The sequence below is a fragment of the Magallana gigas genome, chromosome 1 (genome assembly GCF_963853765.1).
Source record: "Magallana gigas chromosome 1, xbMagGiga1.1, whole genome shotgun sequence".
NCBI classification, from domain to species: Eukaryota; Metazoa; Mollusca; class Bivalvia; order Ostreida; family Ostreidae; genus Magallana; species Magallana gigas.
Window position 1 is genome coordinate 31,778,612 of NC_088853.1, and position 18,396 is coordinate 31,797,007.

An 18,396-nucleotide genomic window follows, 5' to 3' on the forward strand; every position below is an offset into this window, starting at 1 on the left:
TTGTCAAGTATTTTCATTTCAGGCATAAATATCGAAGTTTCTCTGCACAAAACACTATAACATGTGTCACGGGCAACCAGAAATACAGATTAGGTATACAAGTTCGCCAAGTTGATATGATTTGATTACTACATTGTTGCAGCGATTTAAATGATATAACATCCATATTTGATAACAATTTATATTACGTAGATCGTTGAGTATACAAATTACATGATTAAATGATAGGGACCCAATTAAGGGACAGTTTGTTTTGTAACAATAATAGATAAAACAGGCTTGAACATTGCAACATCACCTTTTTTGTGAGTATATGATAAAACATATAATCAACGTAGAGTTCGGTTAAAAAAAAACCAGGAACAGTATCATTCCTTACAATGTTTTCACGTGCTCAATTTATTTAGCATTAGTTTCATATGTCCCAATTAAAATGAAAAAAAAATGAAAAAAGAAGGACATTTTTTTTAACATTAATTATAAACTTCCTCCTAATGTGTATCACTTCTTTGTTGGTACGTCGCTGGTTGACTCAAAGAAGATACGACTTTTTTATGACATTCAGATTATTATTCTTTTATATTGTGAGTTTGATTTTTACATGTTCAGATGTCGGTAAACGAGATAAATATATTAATTTTGTGCATACATTTAAGAAAACCGTTACATAAAAATGATAAACAATTATAATTAATAACTATACAAATGAATGCATTGTTGAAGGAGCGCACTTTGATCTATTAGTTAACCTTACATCATCATAATTAACCATGCAAGTTAAGAAAATCGGACGATAACAGAACAATGTGATTCCTTAACTAGCTCGTATTATACATAAAGTAAACCAAAAAAACAACATTTTTTCCATAGACTAAATTAAAAAGTCATACGTGTAGTTCCGTATTGCGATCAAATATTTTGCCTAACGTTGAATATGCCTTACAATAGATAATTATTTGCACGGTATTTAGGAATATGTAATGGTCATTGTTTAGATTAGTTGCATTGAAAAACATGGGTTTTTTCTAGCTCACGAAACGCTTTGTTAGTCGATAGTTATATTTGAAATCAGGAAATACTTGTACGTCCTTCACCCTTTTTTTTTAATTACTGATATATGAACGATGATTACATGTACATCCGCAGACAACCCAAGTCACGGAAATGTATGCGTAAAAAAGGGGGAAAAACGTAATTCTAAACACTTAATTAATGTTAATATTTGATAACCTCATAGCTTTTCAAGTTGAAGCTAGTTCATTCGAATTCAGTTTTTTAAAATGTTTTAATTCGCACCGCAAATTGAATAAACAGTGGACTTGATTATCATTTACTGTGAGTATTATATTATTAATGTTACTACTATTTACCGCATCAGTTCTGCATTATTGAAGAATAAAGAATAAACTTAAAAAAAGATTCGAAACTAGGCATGAAAATTGTATTCATTTAAGGTATCGGATATACAATTGAGCCTGAGAGCTCGGAATTTTCCGTGATGAACTCGGTAGATTACGGAGATTGAAATGAAATTTAAAAATGCAGAACTATTTTGGATTTTATATAAAATACAGTAAAGAATACCCAATTAATGCATAAAGTCAAACAAGATTTTTTAAGTTTAATTTTAGAACAATATATTTTAACTCTTTTTCCGTGAGCTGATTATGACGTTGTAGCAGTTATGCGTTGTATGACGTTGTTTTTTATCATGCGGAGCTCTTGCGATAACGTTAAGGAAAAAACCCTAATTTATAGACTAAAGTTTGCAGTGTGTGTGTCTCCTATTCTGTCGAAAAAAGGTCGTTTTAATCATTGAAGTTTTAGCTATTGTAACTGTGCATAACTCAAATTTAGGGTCTTTCGGAAATTATATAACCTTATTGAATTTAATTTAATTTGTTTGTTACTGTGCATTAAAAAGGTAAACATACATAATAATTCAGACTCAACATTTGTTTAACGGTGTTTTTACCATTAACTCTGTTTAAGTACCACGTATATGCATTTCATGGAGGGGGGGGGGGGGGGGGGGAGTTTCGTACACGCTTATTGTAATCATTGTGTTTACATCTACTTGTTATTTGCCGTTAGATCGAGTTGAAAAAATCAAATAATATCATGTATAATCATTTTTTTTATCGAGATTCGAAACATATTTCTTCTGTTGCATTTGCAGAATGTGAACAGTATATAATTTTCATTCCTTTTAAAATTGCTAGATTTCCAATCAGTCAAATGATACTATTGAATGATGATTCCGATTGCTTTTATTTCATTTAATTTCAATTGACTTTTGATATAAAAGAGGTGCGTAGCCATTGGAAAAGAATATAATTTTGATTAAAAGATAATGCAATGTATATTAATTTGTACGAGTTAAAGGTTTGGAATGATGTCATTTCACAGAGTTCGCACACGTTTTGCTCGTAACATTTCATACTACTAATGTGACCCGTAATTCACGACTTCGTTGTACTGGTAACAATATTTTTTCGTGTAAAAATTTTCCTGAACGAAAAAACTCAACAATTTAGCTTTTTAATTCATAAATAACAAGGTCTCAATCGAAAAGAAACAGAAAAAAGTAAAATTACCGGATAACGAGAACATATGTTAGATTATGATTGCAATGAAAGGGGGGGGGGGGAGGGTTGAAGGTACTATCGCATAACATCGTCCTGGTCATTGTAAAAATTAATTCCAAAAAAAAAACAAAAAAAAAAAACCCGGATATTTATTAAGTGAAAAATTTGTTTCACAATTTAAGCATTATCAAAATATGTTGGCAAATTTTATTTGATAAATATTAACCATGTTTACACATGTCTTCGTCAAAGAAAAATAGTAATTCACCGTGCTTATTTTGTAGGGCTAGAATTATTACCTCATAGTGATATGACGGGAAAAAAATTCGATATTTAGAAATAACATACCCATACCTATCAAGTGTTTATATAAAACATATCCCTTACCAGACATCAATTTTTGGTCAATCGCACATCTGCTGATACCTTAAAAATAATCAATTAAATTGGTAAAATGCACAACGAAAAAGCAACAACTTTCTAAATTTTGGACATGAAATAACATATACTAGCATCCACCATGTTAAGGCATTTAGATAAGGTATCCGTATTGAAGCATAGTATGTTTTTATATAAATTATATCAGTATGACATCATTATTCATGTGACACTGACACCTAGCAAACTAAATGATTAATGAAGGGTCTGGAAAGATGACAAAATGTTATAACTATGTTAGCCTTTCAGGTATCTCACTCCTCCCGTTTTGATTTCATCGCGCAGATGATCATTATATTTAAGTGAATATGATTTTATTTATTTATTTAATTATCACAAACAAATTTTTATTTGATAATTACACAACGTTAATAAAGAAAACCAATTTGAATTCAGGAAGGAGACAAGTATTGGGAGGAATTATCTTTTTCATGCGGAAGGGGTTTTTTTTTTCTGAGAGGAAAATGACAGAGACAAGCAATTTAATGAATTTTCAATATGCTTTTTTTTTCTTTTCTTTTTTACACTCTATTCATTATTCACATTTTTAACATTTGATAGGTTTGTGAGACACGTTTACAATTAAATATTGAAAGAGTGATATACGTTTAGCATAAAATCATGCAAATATATAGAAAATATCTGATTTTTTAATCAACATTTTGCGGGAATTTTAACTTTAAAGCAATATATCTAAAATTTGACTTCACTGACCCCCATGTGTTATTATGTCAAAATGATATATATTAAATATCTAGGCAAACTGGATTAATCCTATAAAATTCTTGATATTCAAAAAGGTTTTTTTTTTAAATCATATTGCAACTACTTTAGAAATTGTTTTTTTAAGTGGAAGAGGTCACACAAAAATTATGCAGCTTTGTAGATTTTTGTCGTAATTCCTCTAATCAGTGTGACCATTATGCATAATTAAAAACAGGATTGGCGAAAATAAGTTTAATCAAAAATACCGACAACAAATCCTAATCAGGCTGAAATTGCATTTTAGGTGCAAAAAGGTCAAATCAAATTAGCGGTAACTCAGAGGGATGAACACTAACCCATAAGTATCTTTGTATTTTGTAAGTATGTTTTGTCTAAAGATTTCAATGATGTGCTTCGTAGGAAATTCTTGATACAAGAACATTGAGGAGTTGGATATCTTAAGTTATATTACCATCGTTTAATTTAACGATAATATAGCTTCATCAAGTCAAAAAACATGCAAACATAATTGCAAACATATTTTTTTTGTGACAATAATACAAAAAGGGTTGAATGGTAATATTATTCCTTAACTTTTATTAATCAAATTATTGACAGAGAGCAAACGATACATTTTAAAGAATGGTTTCTGATTAAAATATTGACTGCTGGGGTCGTTTATCAATATTTGAATACATTTGAAATTATATTATTGTCATTGTTACGAATGAGGTTTAATTACTCCATTCGGTTCAACAAAAGAAATTAAAAAAAAATACGATAAAAATTGACAGACGGACGAACAGAAAACCGGCGATAACCTTGTATTTGAAATGGTTGAAACTTTATAACTGGCATTCAAATGTTTGCTGACCATTTAAGGTGAAATAACGCTGCTTTAAAACGGGTGGGGGATTAACCTCTGCCTTGCAGTCAATTAACAAAAATTAACTGAAAAGTTACATGTACTCACCACATGCAATGAAGAATGGCAAAAATAGAGTATGCCATTCAGTCAAGTTTTTAGACCTCTCAATTAAATTTTTCCCATTTATAATTCATTAGTTTATTCTTGTAAGTGGTATTTAGTTGAAATCATGACAACTTTTTACTTAATGTGCTATGGTTTTTAATCCTTCTAGCTCTAAATGCTGTTCAAATTCACTAAGGAATTGTTGAATTGTTGAAATGTTTTCACTTACAGGTACATGTTCTCAATGGTTGCATTATCCCCATGGGTGTCACAGAGTTGTGCATTACTTTGAGTGTTTTATTCTGTAAAGGTGTAGCTTACGGTAGGAGTATTTTATTATTCACACAATAGATTATGGTAAAAGAAGTTGTGATTTTATAATTATATATTTACTCTCAAACCAATGTTTTTTTTTTCTTCTTATCTTAGATGAAGTTTCAATTTACTTTTGTCTAGATAGGAAAAAGATGCTTAAAATTAGAACTGTAAAACCAACAGTCAGGATAACACTTTACCATTCGGTTATATCGTTCTGAATGACCATAGAAACCAAATTTTAAATAGGCATGGACAGTAGAAATACATCATGGACAGGGCGGGCATCAGTGGTTTCTCTAAAAGCACCCATCAGTCACGAGTGTGTGTGTGGGGGGGGGGTGGGTGGGTGTGTGTGTGTGTATGTGTGTGTGTGTGTTTGGGGTGGGGGGGGGTCGGAGGGTGAGAGAGGGGGAAGTAACCACTAGGTTTGAAACAATGCGGTAAAAGTGGGGGTTTTTTTCCATTTAAAACAAAAAATACATTTTTAGGAAACTGGATTAATCTTATAAAAATGTTGATATTCAAAATGTTTTTATTTCAAATTAAATTGTTATTCTTATATAAATTGTCTATTTAAAATGCATGAAGGTCACATAAAAATTTATGAAGCTTCGTACAATTTATTTTCGTAAAAAGTTACAACAAATCATAATCAGGCTGAAATTCCATTTCAGGTGCAAAAAGAGGTCAAATTAAATTGGCCATAGCTCAGACGGATAAACACTGACCTCCCATTATCTTTGCATTTTTTAAAGTTTGTTTTTTCTACAGATTTCAATGATATACTTCTCAAAAAAGTCTTGATACAAAAAAAAAAATTAGGAGTGGGATACCGTAGAACAGAAAATCAGTTTCTACAGATCTTGGTCTTCTTCACAATACATGCAGGGGGGGGGGGGGGGGTAGTGTCACACCCATAAAGGGTGTTTTGATAACCTGTTAGTTTTTAATTCTTACATACAGTCAAAATGGATAGAATATCCAAGATTGGCACAACAAATATTTAAGACCACATGACAGGAGTTTCAGGGGGTAGAAGATATAATATCATCGAGTACAGAAAGGGGTGGAAAAAGCATTGTGATACTTTAATTGTCCCCCCTTTTTCATTATTTCGATCTAACTCAATTAACCATTGCATGTACAGGTGAAATGCAGTTTAGCTTTTAAAATAATAACCATTTTATTGTTCATTCTGATTTTTGAAACTTATCATGTTTATCAATGCTTAAACCTTGACGTGTATCTTATCAGGAATATAAAGTTGGCTTATAGAAAGACATTCTGTTCTCAAATAGAAAACGTAGGATTTAATAAATCAGCATGGGAGCAGTATCCTTATAATCATCCTTACAGACAATGGGGAGCAGAGCGTGCTGTGGACGGTTTGTATTCAGACCTGACTGCTGCTGGAGGACAATGTGTCATATCAGCAAATAGAAAATCAACCGCAGAGTTGCGGGTGGACCTTGAAAGAATACACATAATCCATCATATTGTTATATATTATAGAACGGAACATATAGATTCAGGTATTTATTTAGATTTTTGCAGACTTTAGTGTTTAATACAGTGCGTAAATTATAAAAAAAAATATGAATAGGTTTCCTTTACTTATTTCATTATATATATTTTTGCACACATAATAAAAATAACATTTTTTTGTCATTTACAAATGTATTTCTATACAATGTTTGATTTTGATTAGATAAAATCAACCTGTATGCTTCACGATTTTTGGGATTATCGGTGTACGTATCAAACACCACTGACAAAGACGATGGAATACTTTGCTTCATGGACATGAACTACACGCTAGAAACAATACCTAACCCGATAAACATAACATGTCCAAACCAGGAAAGCGGAAGATACGTCATATATTACAACAACAGAACACATCCTCCTTATCCCGATGGTTATTCTACCTATGCTTTCAACGAGCTTTGTGAAATTGAAGTTTTCTGTATGTTTTGTACACCAATTTCATATATCAAGAGAGAGAGAGAGAGAGAGAAAGAGAGAGAGACACAGACAGACAGACAGACAGACAGACAGACAAAGGAGAGAAAGAAAGTGAGACAGACGGACACTCATATAACTATACTGACGAACTTTTATTTGATATATTTGTTAGCTTGTCCCTATGGGTTCTTTGGAAAAGATTGCACAGACAAATGTAACTACACGTGTACTGGATGTAATGATATCAATGGTTCCTGCGACTCTGGTTGTCACCCTGGCTGGTTTGGGAACTATTGTAATAAAGGTTGTTGTATTTATTTTTACACTATACATTTGTTACATACAAGATTCTCCTTTTGTTTGTGTTTAACCTGTTTATTTATTTAATTTTTTTTTTGGGGGGGGGGGTGTTTTTGCTTGAAATGTAGATTACTACAATCTTTAAAATCGTTTGCCTTTATCTATTCAAAATCAATTTAAAAATACTTTTTTGTGTTCAAATTTGAAAGAAACATATCATAACATGTAATATTAACCCAAAAGATATATGTTTACAAATAACCTAGCTTCATTTTTGAACATGTACTCAGCTATGTTAAGGGCGTCTAAGAAATAATAGCGAGATTTATTACATAAAATGTTAGCCTTTGAATAATCTTGGAATTCTTTTTCTATTGGAATTTCTATTGTTTCACAAAGTGATACTTTATCAGTATACAAATAAGATAATTCGCTATTGCATGAGGAGTTTTTGAGTCTCTTGGGAATACCCTGTCAAGTGATACTGCTAAAAATAGATAAACAGGAAATAACACGAAAAAAATAATGCAATGTGCAAGGGCTGAACATTACCAACTATGATTATTTCTGTTTCTAATTTGTAAAATGAACATCTAAAAATTCGAAAAAAGTTTCTGAGCAGCAATTTACAGGGAGTGCTAGAATTCTGATACCTCATCATAGCTGAGTAATAAACAATCAATAACATACATATTTTATAAGCACTTTTCTCATAATTAGTTTAACCAAAAATAGCATTCGTATATTTTGTCATTATTTACTAAGGGCCGACGTGACGTTTATTTCCTTGTTGTTTTATATAGAATATACCAATTTTTCAAAATAAATAAAGGTATTCTTTTTAAGTGGGTAATGGTGGGGGGGGGGGGGGTAGATGGATGTTAAACTTCACGCTTTAATAACGTACATTAGAAAATGGGTGAATCTCTTTGTATCCATTTTGTAAATGCAATTTTTTTCGGGTGGATATCAATATAATTAGAAAACATATGAGGAGTTTCCATTTTGAATGGGCTAAGCTAACAGCTTTCAATCGACCCATGTAACACTTTATTTATTTGTTAATAGCCTACATTTTATTACAAAAAAAGAATTAATTTTAACAGACACAGTTGTAAATGATTAAAAAATGCTGTTAATATTGTTGTTTTAGGGCAATCTTGATTATGCTCGTATTTTGCTTAAAGTGAGATCTATTTTTATTCTACATTCACATCTAAGTGCCTGTACAAAGTGTATATTTATATTTTTTAACAGCTTGTGCTGTAGGTACATATGGTTTCGAATGTAGGGAAACATGCGGAAAATGTGGTGATATTAGCCAGTGTATAAATACTAATGGGACGTGCTTAGGAGGATGTAAAGATGGCTTTCAGGGAATCTTGTGCAAATCACGTGAGTATATGAATCATTCATTCAGGATTTTACACAATTATTCTCAAGAAAGTGTATTATGAAATTTTCCTGATGTAATAATATATTTGTTATACTTTCATGTTAAATACTGAAATCTGATTGGTTAAGACGCAGCTAATAATATTTACTATTACCCTCAGCGTTAGCAACGCACTTGGCAACGGGTAACATTTAAAAATGTTACATGTGCGAAAATTATGCGCGTACGGTTCGCTGTAGAATTCACGTTATTCCTATATAAAAGCAGTACAATTTTCTTAAAAATTTAACAAAAGACATTCAGTATAACAAAAAAAATAGTGCCTGTTTGGGAGGATAACAGTTGAAATTGACACCCCTCGAAAACCATTGTCAACCGACGCGAAGCGGAGGTTGACAATGGTTTTCGAGGGGTGTCAATTTCAACTGTTTGGGAGGATAACAGTTGAAATTAACACCCCTCGAAAACCATTGTCAACCTCCGCTTCGCGTCGGTTGACAATGGTTTTCTTAGGGTGTCAATTTCAACTGTTACCCTCCCAAACAGGCACTATTTATATAATATTGAAACTGCAAAAAAAGAAAGAAAGAAAGAAAATAAACTTGTCTAACAATATTTTAACAGCTTGTAACACAGGTTCATATGGTGTTGATTGCAAAGAAAAATGCGGCAACTGTCTTGATGTTTACAAGTGTTTATATACTAACGGAACATGTTTAACTGGATGCGTCGCTGGTTATCAGGGAAACTTGTGTAAAACACGTGAGTGAATCTTCCATAGAATCAGGTATATGAATATGTATCGATGTTTAATAGATCAATGAATCTGATGTTATCAGTAATTACTTTGTATTGTCAAACGTTGTAATTTGATGGTAAGGGTCAGTTTTGTACCAATTAGTGATGCAGCTTTGTTTAGTTTTAATAGAGAAACATAAATCGAACAAAAACACACATTACCATTTAAAGCAAAGATCTATATCCATTATGACTATTAAACCAATTTATATCTATCTTGAACTTCCTTTAACCCTCGACCCCTTACACTGATCTCTTTTTGGGGGAAAAATAAAATGTATTTATTCATGAAATTTATTTATTGATATTATAAATTTCAGATTGTATTTCTTACAAGAAAGATGTTTAAAAAAGAAAAAAGAAAAGAAAAGTATTTTCTATACGTTGAACCCCTACTCAGTTCTACTAAAAATTGAGCTGAGTTCACTGCCTTTAGTCATGTACACTTGTCAGTATATAAGAACGGCTGCTTTGTACAACATACCATGGCGATTTGATATCGACATTTTAAAATGTGTACGTCCGGTATTTGATATAAATAAGTTATGAACCTATATGGTTTTTTCAAATTTTATGAGGATATTACTATATGTCGATTTTTCAACAGCATGTACGTTAGGTTCGTATGGACTGGAATGCAGAGGCACATGTGGTAACTGCCGTATGTGTTCAAATACGAATGGTTCTTGCTTAACTGCATGCGATGCTGGATACTTGGGAATATTGTGTAAAACGCGTGAGTAAAATTGTTAATATTATTATTTATTTCATAGATATATCTCTTAAAACTATATTGGCATAATTAAGGAAACTGCACAAAGCAATGATTTTTTTTTGATTTCTTTCATATAATTATTATCAAAATTATAGAAAAAAAATATGAAGCTGAATTATATTTTGAAACAGCTTGCAGCGAAGGTTTTTATGGTCCTGATTGTAAACAAAAATGTGGAAACTGCCTTGACGTTAACAAGTGTTTACATACTACTGGACAATGTTTAACTGGATGTGATGTTGGATATCAAGGAGCACTCTGTAAAACACGTCAGTTAATATTTCAAAAATTCTATTTATATCAAAGCATATACAGAATTCAAAAGAAAAAATAATGAAAACTGTTTTCAAGCTTAGCCTCATCAGTCTTTCAGATGACAAGTATTATAACTTTTTTAGCCTGTGATAGAGGATTGTATGGATACCAATGCCGTGAAAAATGTGGGCGTTGTCGTGATTTAAACAAGTGCTTCCATATCACAGGGGTGTGTCTTACTGGATGCGATGCTGGCTATAAGGGCTCTATGTGTAACGCGAGTGAGTATAATACATAAATGATAGATAGATAGATAGATAGATAGATAGATAGATAGATAGATAGATAGATAGATAGATAGATAGATAGATAGATAGATAGAAGAAAGGGATGAATGAATGAATAGATCGGTGAATGGATAGATAGATAGATAGATAGATAGATAGATAGATAGATAGATAGATAGATAGATAGATAGATAGATAGATAGATAGATGGTACGTAAAATTTGATATATGTTTATGTCAAACAGCTTGCCGACAAGGATTCTTTGGGAAAAACTGTTCCCATACATGTATCAAAACATGTAATGGATGCAACAACGTAAATGGTTTGTGTGATTCTGGTTGTCTCTTGGGATGGAGGGGATATTTCTGCAGTGAATTTTACGGTATATATCTTTTCTAGCACCGCTATGTTTCTTTAAGGATTGTCCTATACGTTGTTCAATTTTTTTTTTGCAATGCAACAGTGCAACTGATCGTTTATGTATGTTACATTTAATTCATGTTGCATATATAAACCTGTAACAATTTGATACCATTTGATTGAAAAGAAAACCCCTTTATTAATGCATACACACGTTTTAGTGAATAAAGCGACCATGAAAACATGGATATTATAAATGTACATGTTCAGTTTTATTAAATCTGATGTATATTTTTGATAGAGGTAACATCAGATGTTATCATAATCTAAAGACAAGAATATATTTCAAAATGTATGATTTTTACACACATAACAAAGATATCCCCATCAAATATAGGCAAAACATCATTTATCACCTTTATAATTTTGAGGAACATTATGAATTTTCTAGGATGTTCTCCAAAAGGATATTTCGGATCCAACTGTAGCGTCCCCTGTCCAGATATCAATTGTCAGGAGTGTCACATGGAGTCTGGCATCTGTCATGTTTGTAAACAGGGCTACAAAGGCCAACGATGTGAAACTGGTACTGCTTTTATATTGCGGTGAAATATCTAGAAACAACATTTAATGATAATTATTTAAGTAATACAAAAGCAAACCTGTTAGCCTGGACAAAAACCATTGTCTTAACGATTCCCTGATTATCCTTTTTTTTGCCATTAATATATAGATTCCTTTATCTGAAATATTATGTAAAGTTGCTTTCATTAACGTAGTCAAATTTCAGTTTCAGAACTGGCAGACATTATTAATGGTGTAAAGTTTTACAGTCTTCTTGGCGCCTTTTGTCTCTCTCTTACTGTCATTGGACTTCTAATTGGTTACAATATAATGAGACGGTATGTATTCCTTTTGTCAGTATTTTTTTATTATTTACATGTAATCCGAATTGATATGTTTAACACACAATGAAATACACCCTGCTTTTTAACATTATTTTTTATAAATCTTAAATGACAGAAAGAGACAGCTAACACAGCATCAACCATCTGATCTTCAAGGGTCACGTGATGTCAACCTTCCCAATGTCTCTAGAGACTATGCTAATTGTGAAGAGCTAAGGGAATTGCGAAGATCTGAAATATATGATACAATTCAGTAAATGATAGTACATAGTTCCTAGCCTTTTGTCAATTTTTTCTTACATTAGAATGACAAGAAACAAACTCAGTATGTTATTTAATACTTTGAACAAAAAATGTCTTCAAAATCATTTAGTTTATAGAATACTCCTTTTTTAATATCTTGCCTGATCTAGTCTCAATTATTTTTCATCAGTAGATAAAACGTTTAAAAAGTAAAAAAATGGGATATGTGTGGGTGTTTTTTCCTCTTTGGAGATGTTACATTCATTTTTCTCTATATCATACTTTTTTTGTTTTTTACAAAAGTAAATGTTTGACAGGTCGATCACTAATTCTCCATGGATTTTAAATTGTTGGAAGATATTCCAGCTTTAGATAGCTTAACTAAAATTTAATCACAAAATAATAGGACAGTTGTAATCACAAACCCTCGTTCAAATGTAAAATGTTATATACATGTAATATAATTTTCAATGGCACTGTCTTTGATTAATGGCGTTATTTATTCTTTTCTACAGGGATAGGGGTCCAGGGCGTTGCACAAGTTGAAATCTATTCTTGTTTGGAACTGCATTTTTTTTTCTGCATATTTTCATTGCCATATATTAATTATATATTCAATTATTTTTATACAATGCATATAAACCGATTTTTTGTACCAAAGTTGTTTTCATGTTTTTAACTTGTATATTTGAATGCCATTTTTGTTTTTTATGACATTTCTTCAATGTGTTTGCATGGCTGAAGTTACAGTTCAATCAGGTTTATCGAAGGGTGTTGACAATCGTGCAACTTTTGGTTAAATGAATAGCTATGGGATGCCTCCTTACTTTTTGTAATTTGAAAAACAAACAAACAAGAAACCATACAAGCCATACAAGTAAAATTACACAGAAAATCGCCGTATTTCCCACGTCAAATGAAGGAGGTGCGTTAAGCACTCTTTTTCAAAATGTGAAACGTACGCACGTGAAATCAAACTTTGCTGTTTGTAGTGTAAATTTTAATCCATTCCTTAATGCATATTTATACCCCCCGTCGAAGAAGGGAGAGTATATTGCTTTGCTGCTGTCTGTCTGTCGGTCGGTCGGTCCACCAACAGTTTCCGTTCATTTTTTTCACAGAGGATGCACATATTGGTTTGATTTGGGTTAAGATCGAGCAATTTTCGACAGAGTTATGTTCCTTGGACGAAAGAAAAATTTCAATTTTTTGCAGTTTCTGTTCATTTTCTTCGCAGAGGATGCACATATTGAAATGAAATTTGGTATACAGGTTAATCATAATAATATCTAGGTCAAATTTAACTTTGGGTACAATCAAGCATTTTTTGGGGTACAATCAATCATTTTGACACAGTAATGCCCATTGGACTTGGAAAATTTCAATTTTTTACTGCTTTCGTTCATTTTCTTCGCAGATGCTTCCAAGGGAGGGGGCATACGTGTCTTGTTTTTTGTGGGTTTTTTTTTCAAATTCATATATGTTGTTTATATAAGGGTAAGGACAACGTTCGATGCGTTGTTATAATATTGTTATGTATCAATCCAAGTCTAAAGCGCATGTGAATGTTTTATGTATATATAAGGGGTCACATATATTAATTGACTGTAACATGATATTTTAATAAATACATAGAAAAAAGGTCAACAGTTCAAAGATATGATCTATTGACAACCCCCTTTCTGTTTTACTTATCTTTGGTTTTGTGTATTAATGTGTACATATAGTTATTATGCTTAGACTTTTTTGTAAATAAAATATCTAATATTATTAAAATCTTATTTATGGCTATAGATAGGCATTATACATGCATTTATCACTTGTGTCTGTTGCATTATATATGAACATATGCACGTAAATTGGTTAAACAAAGATATCTTCCGTGTCTACTTCCTATATATTATTGTTCAACCTCGGTAAACTATCACCCATTGTAAATCTGCCATTTTAACCTGCAACCCAGCAGCCTGCTGGTATAGAGAAGTTTAACCCTATCATGTGTTTTAAACCAGCAATATAGAGAGGACTTGCAGTACTTATGGCGCACATGTTAACGTTTGCATCATTTTCAAATAAAATTAACAATGCTTTAAACACGTTGTGACAAGCTACATCGAGAGAGTTGTTTCAATACGTAGTACTTACTTTAATATCAAACTAACTGTTTTGTAAATGTTTTATTATTATGATCATTTGTTTGTTGTACCAGCTTCAAAATCTGGACTATATCTATGCCTTGTAACTCCAACCCCGTCGTTTAGTATTAGCTTAACGGTTCTGCCTTGACCAATTTTACAAGTTATATAATGCGGGCTTGTTCCATTTTCATTGCATAAAATAAGTTAGGCCAATTTCTTGTAAAATGTTTACATATTGTATATGTACTTTGCGATAAGTTCGGGCCTTCAATAAGAAACGCTACATATGTAAGATCAGTATAAATATTTTTGTTTCTTCTTTTTTTCAAGAAATCTAATGAGCGATTCATTCAACGAGAGAAAAGGCACACTTTTCGCTAAACGGAGTAAATGATAGTTTTTGATTTTATCTGTATTGAAATATTCCCCCCGCTTTTTACAAGATTGTATGGAAAATATGATGATTTGGTCTTGGCCAGTCAATGAAAGCAAAATATGCAAAATCTAATTTTGCTGAACACATAATTTTCAAAGGAAAGTACGATTTTTTTTTTGGCCAACAGGAAGTTGGTCTACAGAGACTAATGAAAGCCAAGTTTTAATCACAACATCGTGAAAACATACATACTGTAGATTTCATATGACTGTGAAAAGGGGAAAAAAGGAGAGACTTTCTTATAGGATTTTCCGACATTGATTAACATTTGTATTATTTTTAAGTAAAATTTAAGCACTTTCAAATGTTTCATTTGATATGTTATGAAAAAAGGAGTGGTCCATTTTGCCCATGCAAAAATAATCGGTAATATGCATGTACATGTATGTGTAGGTGGTTGGTTTTTAATAATGCTTAAATACATTAACTGAATGCAGACAAAGTAACACAAAAACCCCGTTTTTATTGTCTTTTAATGAAGTAAAACACAATGCATCACTCTAATTAGAAATTGAATATATATGCATACATGTAACCTAGTGAATCTATATGGAAAAAATAAAACATTTCTATCTGACTTAAGTATACACTTTTCGTTGGACAACAAGATTTTGTCATCAAAAGAAACAAAGTGTACAGCAGAGAAAATAATCCCTTAAATACAGTTACTGCCAGAATATAATATTAGTAGAAATATATTCAAAAAAAAAAGATTAAGAAAAAAACTATATTTTTTGTGATCATATCTGAAAAAAACTAGTTGTTTCTTTTATTTTATTTTTACAAAACAACTGCATCTCCCCTTTTACCTTTGGTTTGTAAATAGGGGGCAAATTTTATAGATTAAAATGCATAAAGTTAGCTAGTCTTAATGTCATATTTGTGTATTCAGATGAAGCAAAATCTTTTTTTTTTATTAAAATTTAACCTTCAAAATCCAAAAATTAGTCAATGTTAAATATTATTGGTAGGGTTCATCTATGTTGATATCATCAGTATATGATACAAGTCCTTGATATAAGATATTCTAATTTATGACTAGTATAATATTTTTTTTTTCAAATTAAGAATGACTAAGGCAAGGTCAAACATTTACTTGATTAACTCTTCCTCATATCCTCCAATCATGTTTTAAGTTTGATTAGTCTTTTAAGTCAGAAGAGATTTAGAGTTATTTTCTGAACAGAATTTAGGACTCTTTCTTAATTTAATCCTGATATAAGAAACATGTCAAGCTCAAAGATTTAATATCATTCCAGTGACTGTATTATTATTGTTCTTTGTTTCAAGCTTGAAGTCCTTATCTCTATGTATATTCAGGAAATGATTGATAATCTTTTTTTCTAATTTGACTTTGAAAAAAAAATATTAGGCCAAAGTCAAAATTTTTGATATAATTCAATTGGTTTTAAACCATTTATCTGTAAAACAAGTATTAAATCTGTATATTTAAGGAATCTCAAGTTATGCCCTGAACATGTTTCAGAAAACGTTTGACATTGAAAGAGAAAGTAGGTCAAGGCAATAAAAATGAAAAGATAAATTGTGTCTATGGTAAAATTTTGAAAGCTGTTTGATAAAGGAATTTAATGTTATGGCCTATAAAATATTTTTCATATGATGCTTGACCTTGAGATAAAAATCAAATCAAGGTAAAAACAAATTCTATATCATCTATGTTCCAAGCTTTACGTCAAAGGATATTATAGTTATGGTCTAGATAATATTAGAATATTCTCTTAATTTGACCTGCAGTTAGGAAAACGGTCAAGGTAAAATACTTAACAGTTGTATGTAATTTGAAATATATCTGTTATACAAATTTTAATTCAGTTTCCTAGAAAATATGTTTTTAGTAAAAAAAATTAACTTGAATGAAAAAATAAATCCAGTTCAAAAATTCTGGTGGGTAGCACTTTTTCATAACATCTATCTATGTTCAAAGTTTGAAGTCCTACTGTGAAATGGCATTCAATTTACGCTCAGGTAGTTACGGCCTTGAAAGAGGAGGCGTATAAGCAGAGCTACATCGAAAACGTGATTTCATTTTTTTTTCAATGGTGCAATAAAAAACAAAATCATGAATTATACATATTTCAGTGAATATATACGCAACGAATAATTAAATCCATTCATAATAGGACCAGTTTGTGTCGAATTACAATTTACGAGTGTTTGTGAATAATAATATTTGAATGCTAGAATAGTTGACATTCAAGTTTTATAAATTAAGCAGAAGCAGTTTAAACTTTCACATTAGCATATCAATTTAACTATAGATAGATTGTATTTGTATAGATCTGTAAATCATGAACAAATAACGTGTGTTAGCTTGTTTTCAGTAAGAGTTATGTATTGACAGCTTCCAGGTCGTTAATGGTGAAAGACGTATATGATTCACTTAACCTCATTTAAATTATTACATAAATTTCTCTCGTCCTCCGTTAAAGTCTTACTAGATTCAGGTGACATCAAATATCAATTTATCCCCTGTTTAACATTCCGGTCATGTTAATTGCGGACAATTCGTGGCAATAGTTTGAAATTTCTTAGATGATATTCATTAGATTTCTCATAATTTAGGTTAATAAATGCGTTTATTAAAACATAGCATTAGATTCTGGTTTTTTTTGTTCACGCTTTTATCATATTCCTGTATCATTCCCCTATATTGTAAATGTTACGATTTTTTATCACCTATGCTCCTTGTATTAGGATTTCGAAATACCGTGGATATTTTTGTTTTGATCGATGCTTTTTACGGTGTGGACTTTGACGTTATAACATGGACATTACTTTTTCTAGAAGACGTCACAATACGTTTGAGCATCAATAGTGCGCCGGTTTTGAAATGGGAGAACTACGATAAAGATGGATAAAGGTTTTCATATAAAAATATAAACGTGTTGTTTACCAAAAATATGATATAAACTACAATACTAGACAAAATCTGTTTCACACACGAATAAACTCCGAATGACTACCAGCCTATGGTCTTCGTTCCTCTGGCTGATATATTAGAGTCTCAGGTTGATATAAGGTGTGGCACAGTTTTTTCCTTGTATTATCTTCTACGTAATATCTTCTTTCAAAGAAAACATTTGATCAATCTAGACTTAATTTTCCAGAGGGATCAAGGAGTGAAAATTTATTACCCCTTTGTCCCCAACGGCTATAAAATTTTAAGTAAACACCTTTAGAATTGACGATATTAAATTCTAGTGATCTTTATTTTAGATTTTTATCTAACGGGAGACCGGATGAAGTGATTTGATGAGAGGCTATTTTTTCTACTTCGCTTGAATCTAAATTGGTTCTAAATCAAATGAAATTTCAGATTGTGAAACAACTCATTACATTTCATGTACTGAGAAAGGTATTTTGTTCTAATTTTTACAACAAATAAATTTCTCAGATATAGACATGAACCATCACTTGAAACACTACATTTACATATATTACAGTGTATATTAAGACCAGATCGCATATAGTTGTTCCCACCCCCGGGGTTC

General features: G+C 31.2%; 1 protein-coding gene across 2 annotated transcripts; it reads left to right on the forward strand.

The window, feature by feature from the left end:
- Positions 1-1,219: 1,219 nt before the first annotated feature.
- On the forward strand, positions 1,220-13,983 carry LOC117686843 (multiple epidermal growth factor-like domains protein 11). Of its 2 annotated transcripts, XM_066066150.1 has the most exons (15): positions 1,223-1,335; positions 4,036-4,108; positions 4,936-5,026; positions 6,321-6,554; positions 6,731-6,988; positions 7,160-7,291; positions 8,545-8,682; positions 9,308-9,445; positions 10,089-10,217; positions 10,388-10,525; positions 10,655-10,792; positions 11,044-11,181; positions 11,611-11,745; positions 11,950-12,061; positions 12,183-13,983. In XM_066066150.1, exons 3-15 carry the CDS (start codon positions 4,966-4,968, stop codon positions 12,322-12,324), a joined length of 1,893 nt encoding a protein of 630 aa, XP_065922222.1. In that variant the 5' UTR covers positions 1,223-1,335; positions 4,036-4,108; positions 4,936-4,965; the 3' UTR covers positions 12,325-13,983. The 2 variants fall into 2 exon arrangements, with proteins under 2 accessions (XP_065922229.1, XP_065922222.1); XM_066066157.1 differs by lacking the exon at positions 4,036-4,108 and having other exon boundaries at positions 1,220-1,335.
- Positions 13,984-18,396: the final 4,413 nt, after the last annotated feature.